The 19,287-nt window shown below is 41.0% G+C and overlaps 1 protein-coding gene across 1 annotated transcript in view; it reads right to left on the bottom strand.

The window, feature by feature from the left end:
- SLC17A6 (solute carrier family 17 member 6) overlaps window positions 1-18,004 on the bottom strand; it is a 35,474-nt gene extending 17,470 nt beyond the window's left edge. Inside the window, exons 1-3 of the mRNA XM_068555348.1 lie at window positions 17,919-18,004; window positions 14,961-15,213; window positions 13,247-13,365 (exon numbers count right to left, since the gene is read on the bottom strand). Of these exons, the coding sequence (XP_068411449.1) occupies window positions 13,247-13,365; window positions 14,961-15,213; window positions 17,919-18,004 (458 nt within the window). The remainder of the gene's footprint in view (window positions 1-13,246; window positions 13,366-14,960; window positions 15,214-17,918) is intronic.
- Window positions 18,005-19,287: the final 1,283 nt, after the last annotated feature.

Below are 19,287 nucleotides of genomic sequence, written 5' to 3'. Positions count from 1 at the left end.
TCTAACTATTTAAGAATACAATCCATCGAACTTTTCAGAACCTAGTGTTCTTTTCTAATTTCATGAAAATGATATCCAAATCAACAGCCAAGTAATTAAAATTATGGTTATCAAAATTCTCAGCCAATATGGGAAGACTTTACACTTTTTCTTGATGTACTACATACAGCCAAAACTGAAGCAGACACTTCATTCAACACTCATTTATGCATTCACACTCCAAACCTCTGTGAGACTATATTTAAGGTACTGTGTTGAGGAGAAAGGAGCTACAATTTACAGAGCACATACTATACTTTCTCCACCTACATTAATTCACTTAATCCTCACAACAACTCTCTGAGTTACACTTTCTTTTCATTTTATAAATCAGAGAATAGAGACGGACTGTGCAAGAAAAAAGCAAGCAATAGAGCTGATATTTGAATCCAGAACTGTCAGATACGGAACTCTGTAAATCTGCGCTCTTTCATCTACATGATGCAACTAGGCAGCTAGAAAAAGGCAAGGATGTCCTTGGTGTAGTAGAAGAGAAAAAGAAAGACAAGTAGCCAAGCGACAACATATGCCAAAGGTCAAAACAAGAGTACAAATGGAAAGCAAAGGAGAGAAAAGTCCATTCCAGCTGGGGTGGCCAGGAAACAAGTCCATCAGGAGGAAACTTTAAAGTTGGGCTTTGGAAGATTAATCTAAAAAAGAATGAAGAAATTCCAAAGAGGAAATGGATCAGCAAAGTTCTGAAACATAGAAGAGATTACATTACATACCAAAAACTAGGGCAGTATTGAAAATGGCTGGACACAGTAGTACACGTGAGTAGAAGTAAGAACATCAGGAGTGAGATGATGAACAGGGAAGTTGTGAAGAGGGTTTGAGGAAATGTAGATAGGATAAGGAAGGCAAGAGAAGAGACCATAAGTCCATGACATCTTGGAGATGATGGAGTTTAGGGTGATCATAGAGGGAAATCAATTATGCCCCTAAAGTCAAGTAAATATGAAGCTTACTGAAATTGAGAAGAGAGGAAACTATGAAGTCAGGGAGACAGAAGGTGAACAGCATGCATGTAAGTTCAAGTAAGATGGAGGCTTGCAGGGGAGTAAAGGGACCAATGTCAGTAAAGTTGGTAGAGAAAAAAAAGATGACATAAATATTGTACAGAAATTTTTGTAAAACTTTAGCTTTATTGCTTAATAACTGTGTGACTGGAAAGTTACTTAATCTCTCTAGGCTTCTGATTCCTTGTCTATAAAAAGGGCAGTGCTGTGTAATGGTCTAGAGCATGGTTACTAGGCCAGACATCTGGGATTCAAAGTCCATTTCTGTTACTTATTAGTTGAGTGATCTTGAACAGTTTATTTTACTATCTATGCTTCATTCCTCATCTACAAAACATGGATATTTACAGAACCTATGAGTTATTACAAATTAAGCACCCAGAAGAATGTCTGGCATATCCTAAGCATTTAAGATTCAATGTTCAATGATTATAGTAATCTATTATATTTCATAGGATTGCTGTGAGGCTAAATGAAATAGTATACCTAAAAGGCTTAGTCTGGTGCCTGGCACATAAAAATACACCCATAAATGTGAGTCAGTCAAGTAGACATAATCATAGCCAATGGTGTTATGCTAGTGTGTGCCAGACACTATTCTAGATTCTCATTTTAAACTAACAACTATATTAGAGGGCCACCACTACTATTCTTATTTCACAGATAAAATAACCAAGTCCCAGTGAGTTAAATAAGTTGTTAAGGTCACATAGACATTAAGTGGGGAACTATGATTTATAATGACTCAGTCTGGTTGTAGATCCTAGTTATTTAACCACTAAGCTCTATTGTACTTTAATAGGGGCAGAACTAATACTAGCACTAATATTGCCAGCAGCAACAGATAAAATAACAAAAACTCTGAAAGACCAAAACATTATTGAAAGGTGGATTGTCAAAGCAGTGGGGAGTGAGAGCAGAATTCTACTCTGTCCTTCCTATGGTTTGTTTGTTTATTTATTTAGTACAGTTGACTTACAACATTATATTAGTTTCAGGTGTACAACATAGTGATTCAATATTTTTATAGATTAAACTCCATACAAAGTTATTATAAAGTAATGCCTATAGTCTCTGTGCTGTACTTACATCCTTGTAACTTATTTAATTTATACCTAGTAGTTGGCTTTGAAGTAAGTAGTTAAATGGAGAGGCTCATTTCAGGAGGGTTGTCTTTTTACGAACAAAATCTAAGCTTCACAAAAGAAGTGGAAGAAATAGTAAAACTGAGTATGGAAAAGAAGTTCTAGGATATAACATAGTTCAGCACTACGATTTCCAGAGTTCCTCATGTATGATCATCACCTTAGGAAGCTTGTTCAAACACGGAGTGCTGGGTGCCAGAGCTTCTGATTCCCTAGGTTTGCACGGTGCCTGAGAATCTGCATTTCTAACAAGTTCCCTGGTGATGCTGATGTCGCTTTTCGTGATATTAGAATCATTGATTTAGCAGTACTATGCTAGATATTCCCCCAGCTGTCACAAAAGAGACAGATCTGGGGCAAGGGGCAGGCCCAGAGAGAACAGAGCTTGTCATAGCTGAAGTAAGAGCCTTACCTTTTATTATAGAGGGGAGCAGCATGGGTGGAATGGAAACACCTGCTGAAAAGGACAATGTCCTTTATAAAATACAAATCATAATTAGATCATTTGATCAAGACCCAAAGTGAAGTTCTTTGACGTGGTTTTGATTGTCTTCATTAACCAAATTGACCGAGCACCTGCCATATTTTTCTTGGGGACATATAAACAGCATGACATAACATTAGTTAAGAATACACGTTCTATGGTTACACTGTATGAATTCAATTTCCAACTCTAATTTCTTACTATGTCTGACCTTGTGCAAGTTGTTAATACTTGAATTCTCTAAGCCTTACCTTCTTCATTTGTAAAATGGAGATAATATGTCTTCATAATTCAAGGAATTATCATGAAGATTAAATGAATCAATTATGAAAGGAGACAGTATCTGGTTAACAGTAACTAGTTTATAATATCAGCTATCATGATATAGAAATTCCCTAACATTCAACAGAGTTTTCAGAGAAGTGTCATTCTCTGTCTTTTTCTTTCAGAATGTTTTTGCCCTAATTAATAATGCTATATCTGTGACCATGGATTCAAAGTCGTTCTGTATTATCCTGAAATTCTAGAAGCTTAAAGTGCATGAATTCTAGCTCCCATTCTGAGGGCATATAGAATTGATTAAAATGCATCAGCCTCTCTACCTGTGCCTCAATAGTCTGTCTAAAATACCTGACAGGAAACAAACAAGCAAAAATTGACAGCCTTCTTCAGATCAATTTTACTTGTCTTGGAATCCCCAATACCTACACCATACACACACGCATGCCTTTCTTTTCCAGCTAATTGCCTCTCTCAGATATTCCTAAAGCACTGTAGATCATTTTTGTAAGACTTAACCCAAGACATCATGTGTTCCTCCATCCCCCACGTTATTTGTGTCTCTTGGCAGACACGGTCTAGGTCTTTCATTTCTTCAAACTCCTTGATGGTAGCCGAAGACTTTGCATGTGGCATGCTCTTAAGAAATGATCACCAGTTTCTTTTTTATAAAGATTTTAAATCGAGGGAAATGAAATCTTCTCTTCCTGAGATATACGTAGGTGATAACAGGTCTTTTTTTCTTTGAGCTTTCTTTATCCCAATAGCCTTAAAATCAATTGATCATTTATTTGTTCTTGAGTTTTTAATGGGGACAAACTGCTGTTCTGGGTATCCTAATAATTCTAGGAAGCTGAGTTACACTCATAGAATAACTGTAGGATGGTAGCTATGGACTATAGAATTTAGAGTACTCCTGTGGATAAATCCTCACTTGAAATAGTTGCTGAGTTCAAGTACATGACCCAGTCTGGCCTCACCCTTAAGTCTTCCAGACAACACTGTGGAATCTCCTGAAACCAACTGCCATTTCACTTTCTGTTCAGCACAACATCCTCATTAGCTTTTGAAACCACTGTCTTTGAAGCTCTGCTTTCAAAATTAAACTAGGTGGTAATGCTTCAGAGGTGATATATTGTCCTCTTAAAGAATCTCTCCATTTATCAATATTTAACATAGTTGTGTATGTTGTATTATGCTTGATAGTCATAATTTTTGTTTGGCTTGATGTTACAAAAACAAACAAATATAAGCATTGAATACATTTTTGATATCTCAACAGAAGGAAATAGATTACATACTAAGAAACATTTAATATTCATGTGAGTTTTATTTTCCCTAGCACCAGTCTCTGACACGCAATTGCATTTCACGGCAATATTGCCCTGAAAATACTACCCAGCATTACCTGTTTTTCAAGTTTATCAAAAGACTTGTCTAAAAATCAAAACGATGCAAATAAATAAATATTTTAAATTATTCCACAGCTGTGCTGCTCTTTCCTATGGACCTAGCCCAGCACTAAGTAATGTAGTAATTTTTTAAAAGAGACTATAAAATAGATTTTTTTAAAGAACATACACACAAATCTATTCAATAGGAAAAATATATTTAGTAAAGAAGCACATCCTTTGAAATCAGACATACTGGGGTTCATATGCCAGATCTTCCTCTTACCAGGTAGTGATCTTTGGGAAAATAACTCTGCTATTCTGTGTTCAGTTCTCTCATCAGTAAAACAAGTATAATAATGTCTGCCTTATAGAGTTGCTATAAGGAAGAATGATGATATGTATAAAAAGTTTAGTGATACATATATTTATTATTCTATTTAATTCTAATTGCATCTGCCTCCTGAAATGGAAAACTAAGGCAATTATGAAGACAATTTATATTTCATATCCTCTCTCTTCCCACCCCCAATACAAATGTACTGTTTAGGGTGAGGTAGAAATTTTATACCTGAATGATCTACTTCACATTGATTGAAAAGCTCTTCTGATATTCACTCACCCCTCTCCACTTCACATAATTAGAGTGTCTCTTCTGTGTTTCCATGCCATGGAGCTGGCTTTCTACTTTTCCCCATTTTAATCTAAAAGCTAGATTTCTGGACTCTTTTTAACTATGGATTAGGAGAAGGCTGTCCTCTACTCCATCATATAAATTAAACAGTCATGCTGTTGCTTGACTTCAGAAGGCTCAAAGAGAAAATTTGTGTTGTTTTTCAGATTCATTTTTACAACCTTTTTGTCTTTTGAAATTCCATTGTGGATTTTTTTCAGGTGCATTTTTCAATGCCTCGCCATAGGTTAAATGTTAAACTTTAAAACATATCAAATAATAATGTAGTTTATCTGAGAATGTTTTAATGAATTGGTGATTATAGAATAGGCATTTAAGACTCTATTCAATATAATTAACCAATTACACACTTGTAAAATTAATCCAATTTCTGATTTATAGCCTGGGTTTTCCATTTGTTTTGTTTCTTGCTTTATAATCCATTTCAGTTAAGAAACTCACATAAGGTCTGATCACTGCTTCTTCCAAATAAAGGTGAATAATGTGAAGAAAAATAAAGAAATTTTATATTAAAAAACTTTTTTAGAAATAAATTTCCCCAAATAAATATTTTTCCATTTTTAAATAAATTTTTGATTTTCTGGCTTGTAAATCTAGGTTATCTATAATATCAGGCAGTATTTATATCAGCATATGTAATATCAGACAATATATTTATATCAGTGTATTTATATTTATGTCAGTACCATATATAAAAATAAACCATCAGTGAAAATTCTAGCAAATTACACTAATTTTTTAGCAATGAACGAAACTAATATATTGCTTTTGCTGAACAAATAGTCAAACTATCTGATTAGTAATTAGATAAATACTGCTGAACTTGAAGTTCCAAATAATAAGATGAATCTCAACTAAAATGGTATTTTATTCTGTTTAAAGCCCTTCTCCTTATAATTGGAGCTAACGTGCTACCTTAAAAACCCACTCCCGGTGCAAACATAAGTAAGTAACTGGCTTGAGAAAGAAAAGCAAAGAAATGTGCAAACTAAATATGAAAAATCTTAACTTTTCTGTGCCTGAAGAACAGGATTAGAAACTGATGGGTGCTCTAAATGTCTCAAAGAACATCATTACAATTTCTGTGAAATGAAATAAGAGTCATTTGCTTATTAAGATTGATTTTCAAAACGATAAACCACTTGAAAGCTACTTAAAATTGTTGTTTTCCTCATGATTTCTCTTGCAGGCAATGACATACTGAGATGAATTCAATATGCTTATTTTCAAGTTAAAACCTCATTTTACTTGTTTCTCTTCTGCTTGTTATACATACACACATACACACACACACACACACTCCAGTGTTCTTAAAGTGATTATATGTAAGATAATATAATCATTTCACACTGTAAGACAAAAAAGGGAAAAGAATTGTGTGTGTGTGTGTGTGTGTGTGTGTGTGTGTGTGAGAGAGAGAGAGAGAGTGAGAGAGAGAGAAGATAGAGAGAGGGAGAGGAGATTCTATATTACCAAACAGATTGCCAGAATTGAGAGGCGTATAGTATCCCTGATGTAGAAATGTTTGGAAAAACAAATGCAGTTGCTGAAAACCGGCATCACGCCCTGCCTGATGATTAACATTCATTGTGACCCAGATTGAGTTAGCTGTGAAATTCCCAGTCATCTTCTTTTTCTATGACCCATAGCCACAAACAACCTCACATATCAAGCCCACCCGACAAGGATTCGCCCGGAAGAGGTGACAGGAACACTGGTGACTTGTCATTTCTACAGATGATATCTATTTTTCCGGAATCAATCAATCAGTTTCCATTTGGGTAGGGGCTTGTCACTTAACAGGGATCTAGTGTTCCTCACCCCAGGTGTGGCACTAATCCTCTTCTAGAGGGTCTGCAGGAATAGACTGATTCAGGCTGTTTAATGGATTTAATCTAATCAAATCAGGACTCCGGTGCCTCCCTTTGTCACATCTGATGCCCCCATTCCCAAATTTAAAAAGGAATACACAAGCACAAGCCAGCCCTCTGGGTCCCTTGGTACCTCATTATGTTGTAAAAATGACTTCATCACTCATGACAGAGAAATTAGACAGCCCCAACAGTGGCATATGGCAGCGGGAGAATCATTCTACCAGCTGCCCACCTGACTCTCTCCTCCCTCAAAATCACGTCCCTCCCCCCAGAGGCTGCTTCTGCACTGCAGTACTAGGCTGTGGCAGCCGCAGGGGAAGCCAGACCGAGTAAGCGTGGGAGGAGAGGAGAATGGAAGGAGAGAGAAGCGTGTGTCAGCAAACCACGTGCAAGCCCGTAGGGACCCCTCCTCCCAGATACATCTATTCATCTCCTGGAAAGGGTATTTTCTTTTGTCAGAAGAAAAGAAGGCCTCTTCTGCATTGCCCCAGATGCCTAACCTATAGAGCCCACAATGGGAAGATGGCTAGATGTTTGATAGGCAGCTAGATGAGTGAAATAGAGATAGTCACCTCTGGCCTTAAAAGACTGGAGGACTATAAACCAATTCCATCATAGCAGGATGGTGGTCTCTTGCAGCAGGCTTTATGCTCATAGTCTGAATTATTTTCTCACCAAAAGGAATTTGCAAATATTTCTCACTGGAAGTGTTAAGAAACCCCTGCTTGCAATCCATGTTACAATGGATAAGTAAGTGTAGAGGAGAAAAGATGATAGAAGAGAGAGAGAGTGAGAGAGAGAGAGAGGGAGAGAGGGAGAGAGGGAGAGGGAGAGAGTATTTGGTGATGAGACTTAAGAATCTATTTACAATTCTTATTACAATACATAAAGCACATCTTCATTATTTTATTTCTGTGAAAGAAAAATGACAGAATAACACCAGTCAAATTATTTCTTTCTGGACTTAAAATATGAAGATGTGTTTAAAATATCTTTGTTCATCTTCCTAAAGATCATTCTCACATTTTCATAATCAGGCAAGCCAGATATTTACCTAAAGTATATCAAATTCCACTTACATAAATGCAAATGCACATTAGTAAACAGTTCTATAATCCATGTATTAAAATTTGTTCATTTTTAAGTATATATCTTCTCTTTTTTGTATCAGTAGTACAAATTGAGCTGTATCAATCAAAATTGCAAGGAAGAACCTCCTCTTTCTTGTAGACAAAAGCTTTAAACTATCCCAGTCGCGCTCAAACCTCTGCAATCTTCTAGAAGCTCGAACTCCCAAAGGGCTGCGTCAGGAGAAAAAGTTCCAAATACCACGTTTTTTCCTCCAGAAAAATCACACTATTTGTCTAAGTCATTATCAAGTTTGGATTTTGCCTTTTGCAGGGAAAAGAACAGAATCACTCATGTTATGGCCAAATCATTTGGGAGCCAGTACACACACAAAAATACAGTATGTTTCTCCTGCCACAAAAATCTAAGAATCCCTTGGGCCTGCTAAAGCCTTCTCTCTCTAATGCGTGGATTTCTGTCCTGGATTTGGGGCATGATAGATTGCAGGCACTCATTCAGAGGGCAGAGAGCTCAGCTTGCTACTGAAAGTGAACTTTGCGATAAAGCACATCATATGAGGCAGGGATGATAAATTTCAACGTAGAGAGAGCCTGTGGTCATGTATCACTGGACACCTGAGTTTTAGTCACAATCTCTTTGTGACTTTGAGCAAGTCACCACCTCCCTGATTCTCTATTTCCTTTCCTGATGGATAAAGTGAGAGGATTGGATTAGATGAGCCCTGTCCAGTTCTAATATGGGTTCCTTCTGTTATAGGGCGTTCACTATATGCTACAGATACATGTGATCCTCAATCTCTTATCTGAATAATGAACTGTTTTCTCTTTAGCAAAAGTCAAGTTAGAAACCCAAGAAATACCTGAAAAGATAAAATGTTGCACTTGGAACTGAACCCTCTTTGAATAAAGGATAGGGGTGGGGGAAATAACCTTTAATTTTCATCAGAGAAGCCTAACCTCAAACTTAAATGGATTTCTCTATGCACATTTCTAATGCCTGGCCAGAGTTCAAAGATTGCATGCACTGAAATACTAGCACTCTCTACACTCTTGGCTATAAGTAATTTTTTAAGACAGCCCTTTACAAGCCTTCAAATGAGACTTATGACATTTTCAGTGAACAATAATTTTAATTGTGAATAGTGTGTATGGGAAAATAATTTTAAAGGCAGAAACCTGACATGTGAAAAGAGGCATTTTTATCACAGTAGAAATAATCTTTTTGCATTACTAATACAGCAAATTTAAACACAAGTGATATTGAGTGATCATAAGAGGTTTTTTCTTTCAATTTTTTCTGAATTAAGATGTTATTAAAAATAAATGATAACAGCCAACAATTACTGAGTGCCCGGCATATCTAAGAACTTTACACATATTCTCTTATTTAGCTGTCATGATACACATATTAGGTAGATAGTTTGATTAGCTCCCTTTTACAGAAATGCAAACTGAGGCTCAGAGATGTTAAATAATGTTTTATGTCATTCAGTTATTAAGCAATACATCCAGGAGTCTGAACCCATGCCATTTGGCTTTAGATCCTGTATCTTAACCACTATGTAATATTGCCTTTTTTAAAAGGTGCAAAACACTTTGCTGTGATATTTATTTCATTTATTCCACAAGTATCTATCATGGGTCAGGGTCTCTTTGAGGTGCTAGGGATAGAGCAGTGTAAATAACAAGGACAAAACTGCTTGCACTCATGGAGCTTACATTTTATTGTAGGAAGGCACTTATTTCTTAGTTATAGATGAGAAAGAAAAATAGTGGTATGATAGCTGGCAATAGTGCTACATAAAAAATTAAAGCAGAGTTGGGAAATCAGGAGGACAGGAGCAGAATAGGGAAATTTTTTAAATAGGGCTTAAATAATATTGCCACCTAGACAGAGGCAGGAACAGTCTTTGTGAATACAATATCATCCATTAAAAATATAGTGTTGACCAAACTTCCTTTGGTAAATCTGAACTTCTTTGGTTATGCCTTTGTAAAAATTTCGTTATTTCTCCCACCAAATACTTGACCAGGTTCCTCACCACTCTCTAAATGCAAGATAAAGATAGTTTTTTAGCAATTTCACATTCACAGATTTTTGAGTTACTGTAAGCCCTATGCTCTTTATTGTTTAAAGACAAAATTAATTTGCCTCCAATACCTTCTTATCACTGTATTAAATATGTTCTCATCTTAAATATTACAGATTTTGTGAGGAATCTTCCTTTGATTCCCCACTCTAAAGCCCTCCATGGATTTGACTAAATTCTCCGGCCCAGGATGTGCAATAGCCCTTTAAGGAAAGGCAAAAGAAAAAAATGATGCAAGAGGTCTCCCTGAGACCCAGTTTCCTTTTGCCACTACTCCCCCACCTTCTCTTCTCATTGAGCAGGAAAGCAAGAATACTTAGAATCGGACAAGAAAAAGGACCAAGAATCTGTATTCTGACAAAGAGTAGGGCTGCTTTTGCTTAATCCATGAAATGGAGAAGCCAAATCATCCTCATTTGTTTTTCATTGAGAAATCTGCCAGGAGGTGTAACCAGAAGCCCTTCTCTCTAGAGGAACTGTCTCCACACACTTCAGTTCCTCTACTCTAGTTCCACCCACAATGCTGATGGCAAACACTTTCCAAAATGAGCTTCTTTTACACCTAGAGGGAAAGGACTCTGTCCCCAGTATCCCACCCAAGGGAAATCTTGTTCTATTATTAAATGATCTATAGGGAAGGGAGAATGGGTATACAATGCCTGTAGGTGGAAAACTGGTCTTGCTGTGTTGTTTTTACTGTTTTTGAAAAAGGAAATATGCATCTTTCAAGCAAATTCTAAAAATCTCTAAAATTTTGTGTTAAAAAAGCCTTCTAAGATAAAATTCTATGTAGCATGTATAGGACTAATTGGACATTCACCAACTTGTCAATAAAGGTGTCTCTGGGTGATTAAGTTATTTATGATTTTTTATTATCCTTTCTTTTTAATATATTTTTCTTATTTGATATGTAATACTTTTATAATCAGAAAAGGGAATGTTATACATTTTAAACCTGTTTTCACAGGAGGCTGTATATTTCTCACTGTATGTTTTGTAATATTATTTTCAAAATAAAGCAAGTATGTAAAAGTCTTAAAATGTGATAAGGAAGTGAATCTGTACTCTTCTATCTGTTCACAAGATTTTACAATAAATTTTGACTTTATTTTCTCAGCCTTGGAGAATACAAAGCATTGTGTATGAAAATATTGTTTCTCTCCCCGAAATATCCACTTAAAGGGAAGGTGATTTTGGATTCAAATAATAATTCTAAAATTCAGAAAATTTTTCCCTTGAGGAAAATCTACCAAACAAATTAGAACCTGAGTCAACATCAGTCTTTTCTTTACTAAACATGACACAAATGCTAGCAATGAGCTTGAATTTTTTTTTTTAGCTAAGAAAACCTGTTTACTGACCTCCCAGTGTTAGAAAGAGGGAATGCTGGAGCATTCCTGGTGTTTTTTCCTGGCAGGAAAATGTTAGCATTTTAACATTTGGCAAGCTGAAGGTTTTGACTCTGAAAAAATACTTAAAGGCACAGCCATTGTATTTTTATTTCACATTTTATTGAGTTTCCTTTTTTCTTTTTTGGTGACTTGTTGGCTGTTTTCCCACTGAAGTGAAAATATTTTACATATGTATGTTTGGAGTATCTTTCTGGGAAGTTTGTTTTGCTTGAGAAAATATTTTTAGGAAAAAAAAAGATTCAAGACACTGCATTTTGGATATAAAAGTCAAAACTCTAACATGTTCATTACCGGTAATATTTAAGGGAATATTCCTTTACATTTTTCTGCCTTATATCAATTTTTAAAATTTATCCCATCCAGAAAATTGGGTTCTCTACACAGTTAATAATTTTCAGTTTAAACTGATAACATTTTTTAAAAGAATATTTTTTTCTCCTGTTGGGTCTGAGTATTAACCACCATCATGTCAAGGTAAAGATGATATTCAAAAGGCACTATTCCTAATCTATTGCACTCTCCTCTTGACATTTTGAAGGCCAGTCCAAAAATCCTCACCCTAGGGGCATTAAGCCTAAAATAAATTTCCAAGAATCTCTCCCTAGGCCTTGGAGATGACTGAGAAATCTTGCGCAGGAAAACACCTCTGGTGAATGGACTGTAGGTGACAAAAGCCAAGGAAGGGGCCTTGGCGATTTCACTGAGGGATAGGGAGAGACCAGCTTAGGAAAACAGAGAGGAGATCAAGACTAGAGAGGTGCCCAGTTCTAGATTACTTCCTAGGAAAACTTGACCTTTTGCAGGGAGGGAGAGGGGTGAAGTCATAGGTACAGGGTCTGAAAGAAGGCCCAAAGTCTTTATTTGGGGTCTCTATGTAGCAATATCTGAAAGGGCGGAGTGCATCTGTTCTTTCTCAGCTTAACACTTAGATTCAAGAAGCATTTAGTTTTATTTATCAAAATACACACAATGAAGCAAATGAAGCTGTCTCTCCCAGTCGGCGTGCCAGGCTGAGCTCCTTGACACCCCCAGCCCATCAGTCCTTTCGCCTCGTATTTCGGGGTGCCTCTGCAGGTGGCGCTGGGGGCACTGCTGAGGGCTGGCGCTAGGACCTCGGCTGCAGCCACCACCGCGGCCAGGCTGGAGGCCTCTGGAAGCAGCTGAGCGCCTTCCCCACCCCCGCCCCTACTCAGCAGAGCTCATTAACAGGTGGAGTCGCACCCGGGGCGCCTGAAAGCCCGCCTGGCTCCATAGAAACAAATCCTGCAGACCCAGAGCACCATCTGGGCGGGCTTTTTTTTGCGCCCTACGGGGCGGTCAGCATCACGCGGAGCAGGGGCACCCGAAGGACGTGCACACCAGAGCGCAGTGACGTCCCCCATCCCTTTGTGCCCTCGGCGGCGCCGTCTCTGCTCCCCCGCTCCCTGCCTGGCCTCAGCTCCTACCAGGCACAGAGGCACGTCGACCATCTCTCGAGACGCAGGTTACGCCAGGGCAGGGAGGCGGCGGCGACAAGGTGCGCCCGCCCTGGAAAACCCAAATCGTTCGGGGCGCCTTTTTCTGGAAGGAGGCACAGTGTTCCAGCCCCGCGAGTGGGTTCCGGGGTACTAGGAGACCTCGCCCAGGAGTTCCCCAACCCCGCGGGGCCGTCGCCCCTGCCCGCGGCCTCCGCTGCCCCTCGGAGGGTACAAGTCCCACCTCCCCGAGCCCCCGCCGGGCCCGATGCTTTACCTGTTGGCGGCCAGCCGAGAAGCGATGTAGCCGCCCGGAATCTGGGTGATGATGTAGCCCCAAAAGAAAGAACCGTGGATCATGCCCACGGTTTCCGGGTCCCAGTTGAATTTGGCTTTCTATGGGAGCAGGAAAACAAAACAAAACAAAAAACAGGTGGAGGGAGAGAGCAGGGTCAGTGCTTGGGCTGAAAATTCATGTTCAGTAATTCTCGGTCGAGCAGCCCTCACCGCCGGGGGTACTCCCAGCATTCTGAGCATGGGGGTGGCTTAATTTTCGTTTCCTAACAAAATTGAATCTGTATCTTCTTACAGAGAAGAAATGCCTCTTTTAACTGAAAAACCGTGCTCCTTTGAAATGGATTGTGATTAATAGCGAAGTTGGGCGCCCTGGCTTTGCTCCCCGACAGCTGCCAGGAAGGTCGGATCACCTCCGTGAGCGAGGAGTCATCAGGGCTTGAGTTTGGGAAATGAGGACTCCCCACGAAGGGATTCTGTTCGCTGGCTGGGGAAAGAGACACCTGACGCCGGTCCACTTAGCCGCCACCGACCACGCAGTAGTGGCATCGCTTGGAGAATGGAACCCAGCTGGAGAAATTCTGGGGAAGGGGGGTGGGGCGCTTGGGATGGAAGGTGCTGAAGTCGGAGGACCTAGTAGGGAAGGATGGTCCCAGCACAATGTGGATGGGCATAGGCCAGAAAGATTTGGAAAAGCCCGGGGAAACTGGGGGACTCAGTGGAGAGGAAGGGGCTGCTCAGAGGTGGTCAGAAGAGCGGGAGAGGGTGTGTCTGAAGGTCGGGGCCTAACTCCGCCCTCACCAGCCTGGTCCGCTGCACAAGGTGAACCTTACAGTAAACTGGGGAGAACTCTCTGCGCAGGAAAGATGAAAGAGCCCTTATCCGGCCTGGGGAACTGGGGACCCTTATTTTTTCCCCGCCTTTGAATAAAATTTTGAAACCAAACGCACTTTGCAGTGTTTCCCGGAATACCCAGGGCCCATCCGCGCTCACAGCTTCCCATCCAGAGCCCGTCGCAAATTTCTCAACCCAACCCCCAACCCTTGCTCTGCTTGGCTTACGTTAGCTCAGATCTCTAAACAGGAAGTCAGGACCCACGGGTTTCTGTGACCTTGACGTTGACCCTCCTCTCCCTAAGCGTCACCCAACGCACTTCCTAAGATTACGGGACTGGCTTCCCCGTGACCCCGAGGCTGTCCTGCGCCGCTTCGGCTGCTCTCCGACAGTCAGGTGGGACGCTCCTAAAGACCCCTCGGCTAAAACTGCCGATATGTGTGCACAGTTGTTTGATTTGTTTTTCGGTTTCGTTTCATTTTGGTTAAGGAGAATGTTGGCGAGAATTGGAAGCCGGGGGAAATTAGAGCTAATCTGCTGCTCTATTCTTCCGAGTAAAAGAAAATAGTTCGATTTAGTTTTAGCGGACAGTATTAAGGACCAATTCCTTGTATAAAGTCACTCTCCTCAAAAACCTAGTGAGCTAGATGCTTTATTTTACACTTTGCAGGGGAGAAAAGGAAGGCCCAGAGAACAGAAGCGACTTGCCCCAGCGTGAAAAGGGCTTGATTATTATACTGTCGCGTCCCAATCTAGAAGGGCAGTGCTCGAGGGGCCGGACAAGCCTTCCTCATTCAATGGGGATAGTGGGGCTTAAACAGGTGAAGTGGCTTTGCGAAACCACAGGGCCAGCTGTTGCCCACCTCCTTGATGACCTTGCCCCCGCGGTGGATGGTGCTGTTGTTGACCATGTCCACGATGGCCACGCCCAGGTTGCAGCGGATGCCGAAGGAGATGCAGAAGCCCAGGCCGCTCATGATGGCGATGATGTAGCGACGGGGCAGCCCGAAGCACCTGCAGTCGCACAGCGGCGCCTTCTTCTCAGGCACCTCGAGGGGCTTCCCATCCTCCGTCAGCTCGATGGTCTCCCCGGTCTCCTGCTTCTTCTCCAGCACCCTGCGCGGCACACCGTGGGGAGGCAAGGACGCCGCGGGTTAGGCACCCTCGACGCCGGCCCATTACCAGTTCCCAGGACGGGTCAGGACTCGGGGGATGGGCCCTGACCTGCTTCCCCTCCCTCAGGGGTTAGGGTGCTGGGGCGCCACCAGGCTTCAGGACCTCCCGGGCTCTCCAGCCTTCTTCCAGTCTCCCTCCCCGCGGCAACATCTCTTCAACTTTAGTATCTTCTGTCCTATGGCAACCAGTACCCATTCCCTCGGGATCCACCCCACAGCGCCTTGATTCACATACACCGCCGGAGCCTAACTTTCTTGCGGGGTCTGCAGTTTGTAAGGGTGACCCGAAAGGCGCCTTCTCAGCGCCTGTGTAGACACCTCCCGCGCGCAGTGCTCTGCCAAGGCGACAGCCGCTTTCATCCAGCCACCCAGCCTCCCGAGGGCTGCTCCGTGGTGGGCGGGCCCAGGCACAGTCCTGCACCCACGCTACCCCTTCCTTCCCAGCCAAGTTGAAGCTTTCCGGGTTGAGGACACCGGGATCCCCTCCCCCCCTCCCCGCCAGCTAAGCCCGGGAGCCCCCTGGCACCAAGGCCTGTCCCGTCCGGTGCCCAAGCGGAGAAGGTCTGTGAACACTCTTTCAGTGTCACGCACTCTCCTTCCCCTTCCTCCAGCCCCTAGGATGCCAGTTCAACAATTACTCTCCTGTTACACAGCTTACTCTTTTATCCCTTGTTACTTGAGTTTGAAACAAAGGCCTCCACAACATATGGCCGACACCTAAGATTCCTACTGCCAGAACATGAATAATTAATTATTCACAATCTTGTGTCACTACTATCTCAGTTACAAACACCGAAAAATGTCATGGACCCATTTCCAAAGACGTAAAATGAGACCCCCAGATTATACCAACGCGCCCCCAAATCAACTCTGGTAAGATGTTCCACACCAAGGTAGAAGATCTCACATTTATGTTTCGTTTTGTGTTTCTTAACTTGCATAGTATTTCCTAAGATTTCATCCCACTGATTCAGTGGCTTTTAGGCTTTCGTCCTTGGGGGGAGGGGAAAGGGGAAAGCAGAGCGATAGAATGCTTTTACTAAAAGCTGATAGTGCTGTTTTGGTCCACAATACATCAGCGAAATTTCTATTAAAAAGAAGAGGAATGTGAAGGGTAACACACCGTGGACCCTTGAGATGGATATTTAAACAAAGAACCTCTCTGTTTACGATTTGCAGATGTTTTCCAATCCACCATATATCTTTTTTCTATGTGTGCCCCTTTAAATGATTATATCCACACACAATTGTTTTCATACCCACAGGTAAAGCGAATGAAAATTTTAGATCAATTTCAAGAATGCATAGCTCGGGAGATGGCTGCCAAGCAATTTGGGGCCACCAGAAACAAATGTCAGACTTCCAAATCCTACAGAATACCAACTGGGGAAACATCATAAATGTATTTGTGGCTATGTTAATACTTATTCCTAAAGCCCAATTCCAATGTTAGAGTACACGGCAATTTATTCTAAGAGAGAAAAATTCAACTAATGTGATTTTTTTTCATATTGGCTTCATATGCTCATATATGCAAAGTTAAACTCTGCACCTGAACTCCCCACCTGATGTCAGTTGAGCTGGGAAAGAACAGTTCTTTCCAGGGCAGCTGCGGGACTGCAGGGCCCTTGCAGTATCTACTGCCGCATAGGTGCATGATGGTGCCTACAAGAAGCCCACCAGAACCAGAGAGATTTGGAAAATTGGGAGGTGCCTTGGTCATTTTCTTTACATATCCTATACATTTCCAAAGGCTTCAATTTCCCAAATGCAAAACTTAACACTCTCTTAGAATCATTTATCCTTTTGTTTCTGCCCTTTCTTCTTGATTTTCACATTATTAAGAAAATGTGTATTCATTTAATATTCTTGAAAAAATTTAAAGTTGTAAATTTTACAGAATAATTAGTATAGTGACTACAGGGAGGATTAAAATTTTAAATCATTTCTAGTACTTCCAAAGTCATTTTGCTGGTTATAATTATGGCTTTTCTTAAAAGCACTGTGACATTCCCCATGCAAGAAATAGACTTCTAGGAGAGGTCAAATAATTTAAAATGCATATACATTGTTTCAGATTTAAAGAGAGGAACTGTTTCAGCTATCAATTATTGATATATTTTGATTCTTCTTCCTTCAGTACAGAAGGAAGATTCCACTGGGGGATTCTCTACTCAAGTGGTTTTAAAGCTGAGACCCAGCTTTCTTTTCGCCACTACTCTTTGGAATTTTATTGATTAATTTTTTAGGTGGTTGTGTTTTTTATTCATTTTTCTGCATTAAAGGAATTTAATTTGGTGTCACTATAAGCAACAAAAGAAAAGCTCTTTGAACAGGTGCAGGTCATTTCTTAATTGTAAAGAGGATAAATCCTCGGTAGGAAAGGATAAGAATCTGCAGGTACCAAAACAAAAATCACACACACACACACACATACACACACACACACAGCAGACAGGTTAATTTAGTGCAACATTCCTGAATTAATAAGTAGGTTTCCAGAGCAGCCCCGCTTCAGCAATGAGCAACAAAAAAGATTTTCCGAACATATTACAATCTCTCTAAGCAACCAGGATTTAAGGAAATAGCTCTGCAGATTTTTTTTCATGCTGAGTCCCAGGCAAACATAGGTTTGCTTTTCCTTACCTGTAGATCTGGCCGAGGGATTTTCCAGCAAAATTCTTTAGTCCCTCTTTCCCTGGGGTCAAAATCCTTTGTTTTACCGACTCCATTCTTGCAAAGCTTGGTGTCGGCTCTTGCCAGATTTAAATAGAAGTCGCTAGGAAAGGGGAGAGTTGCGCATATTGTCTTAATCGCTTAAGGTAGTTGTAGGTTTTTTCTTCTCAGCAGAACGGTATCGGTGTGCCTCTTGCAAGAGTGCGAGTGAGAGAGAGGAGGGAGAGTGAGAACGAGAATACAACAGAATAGCTGCATGCAACCCACGGGTTTCCTAATAGGAGAGTTGGTAGACACAATCAGAAAGTCTCATTGGAAGGGGAGGATCCGGTGGCAAAGGGCGCACGCAGTGCCCTGGTATTTGGGCGGGTGCAGATGAGTCCTTGTCCTGGAAGTCAGTCCACTGGAAAACAATGTAAATTCCCGGTTTTGAAATCCTTGCTGCTGTCAAATCTTCTGCCTTTTAAACGTGGGCGGAAATACCACAGAACCCTTGTGTAAGGACAAAGTCAAAAGAATAGTACTTTTAAAAATGGTGCCTTTGCTGTAAGGAGCAGAGCAATTCCAAAACTCATGGGAGCATCTTAGGTCTCAAGTGAGCGATACTGCTATTAGTTTTTCCTCCTTGCCCATGATCTCCTCCCATCACGCCGGCGCAAACTCTGCTCTGCAGTAGAGTCGAATTAAGATGGAGAAAGCTTGCTGCTCTTTGAGGACGTGAGTAAATAACAGATACACAGTTCTGATTTGGGCAGCGTCAGGGAAGATTTTGTTTTCAGCACCGCTGACAGCGCCCGTGTGGGCGCTTCTCGGAAAAATGGTTCAGCACCACGGACAGAGTAAGTTTCAGGAAAAGGGGAGGTTTCTTTTGGCTGGCCAGGTTGCCAACTTTCTAGGGGAACTGGGAGGATGGCCCTGACCAAGGGCTATACAGGGGATCTTCAGGAATGGATGCTATGGAAACCAAGTGAGAAGATGTCATCATCGCCAGGGTTTGCAGGGAGAATGGTGCATTTAGCTCTGCAAAAGAGAAAGACTTTATTAAAAATTGACAAGTTACTTCTAGTTTCCTATGTTTTGCCCAGCACGCTGATGCCAGCTCAGACAGTGTTGCAGGGAAGGAAGATTACAACACATTTTACTTATGTTTGTGTTATTTGGGGCACCGGGGCTCCCTTGAATATAAAATATATGTATACAAAGTGCAAAATTATATTGTTCCTGTGTTTTGTTTTAACCCCTGATAGTAAGAAAAAAAGGAAGGAAGAAAGGAAGAAAGAGAAGGAAACAAGAAAGAGGGATAGAGGGAAGGAGGGAGGCGGGGGAGGGAATAGAGAAA

The sequence above is a fragment of the Eschrichtius robustus genome, chromosome 11 (genome assembly GCF_028021215.1).
Source record: "Eschrichtius robustus isolate mEscRob2 chromosome 11, mEscRob2.pri, whole genome shotgun sequence".
Lineage (NCBI taxonomy): Eukaryota > Metazoa > Chordata > Mammalia > Artiodactyla > Eschrichtiidae > Eschrichtius > Eschrichtius robustus.
This window is presented reverse-complemented; position numbering and strand designations above follow the sequence as displayed.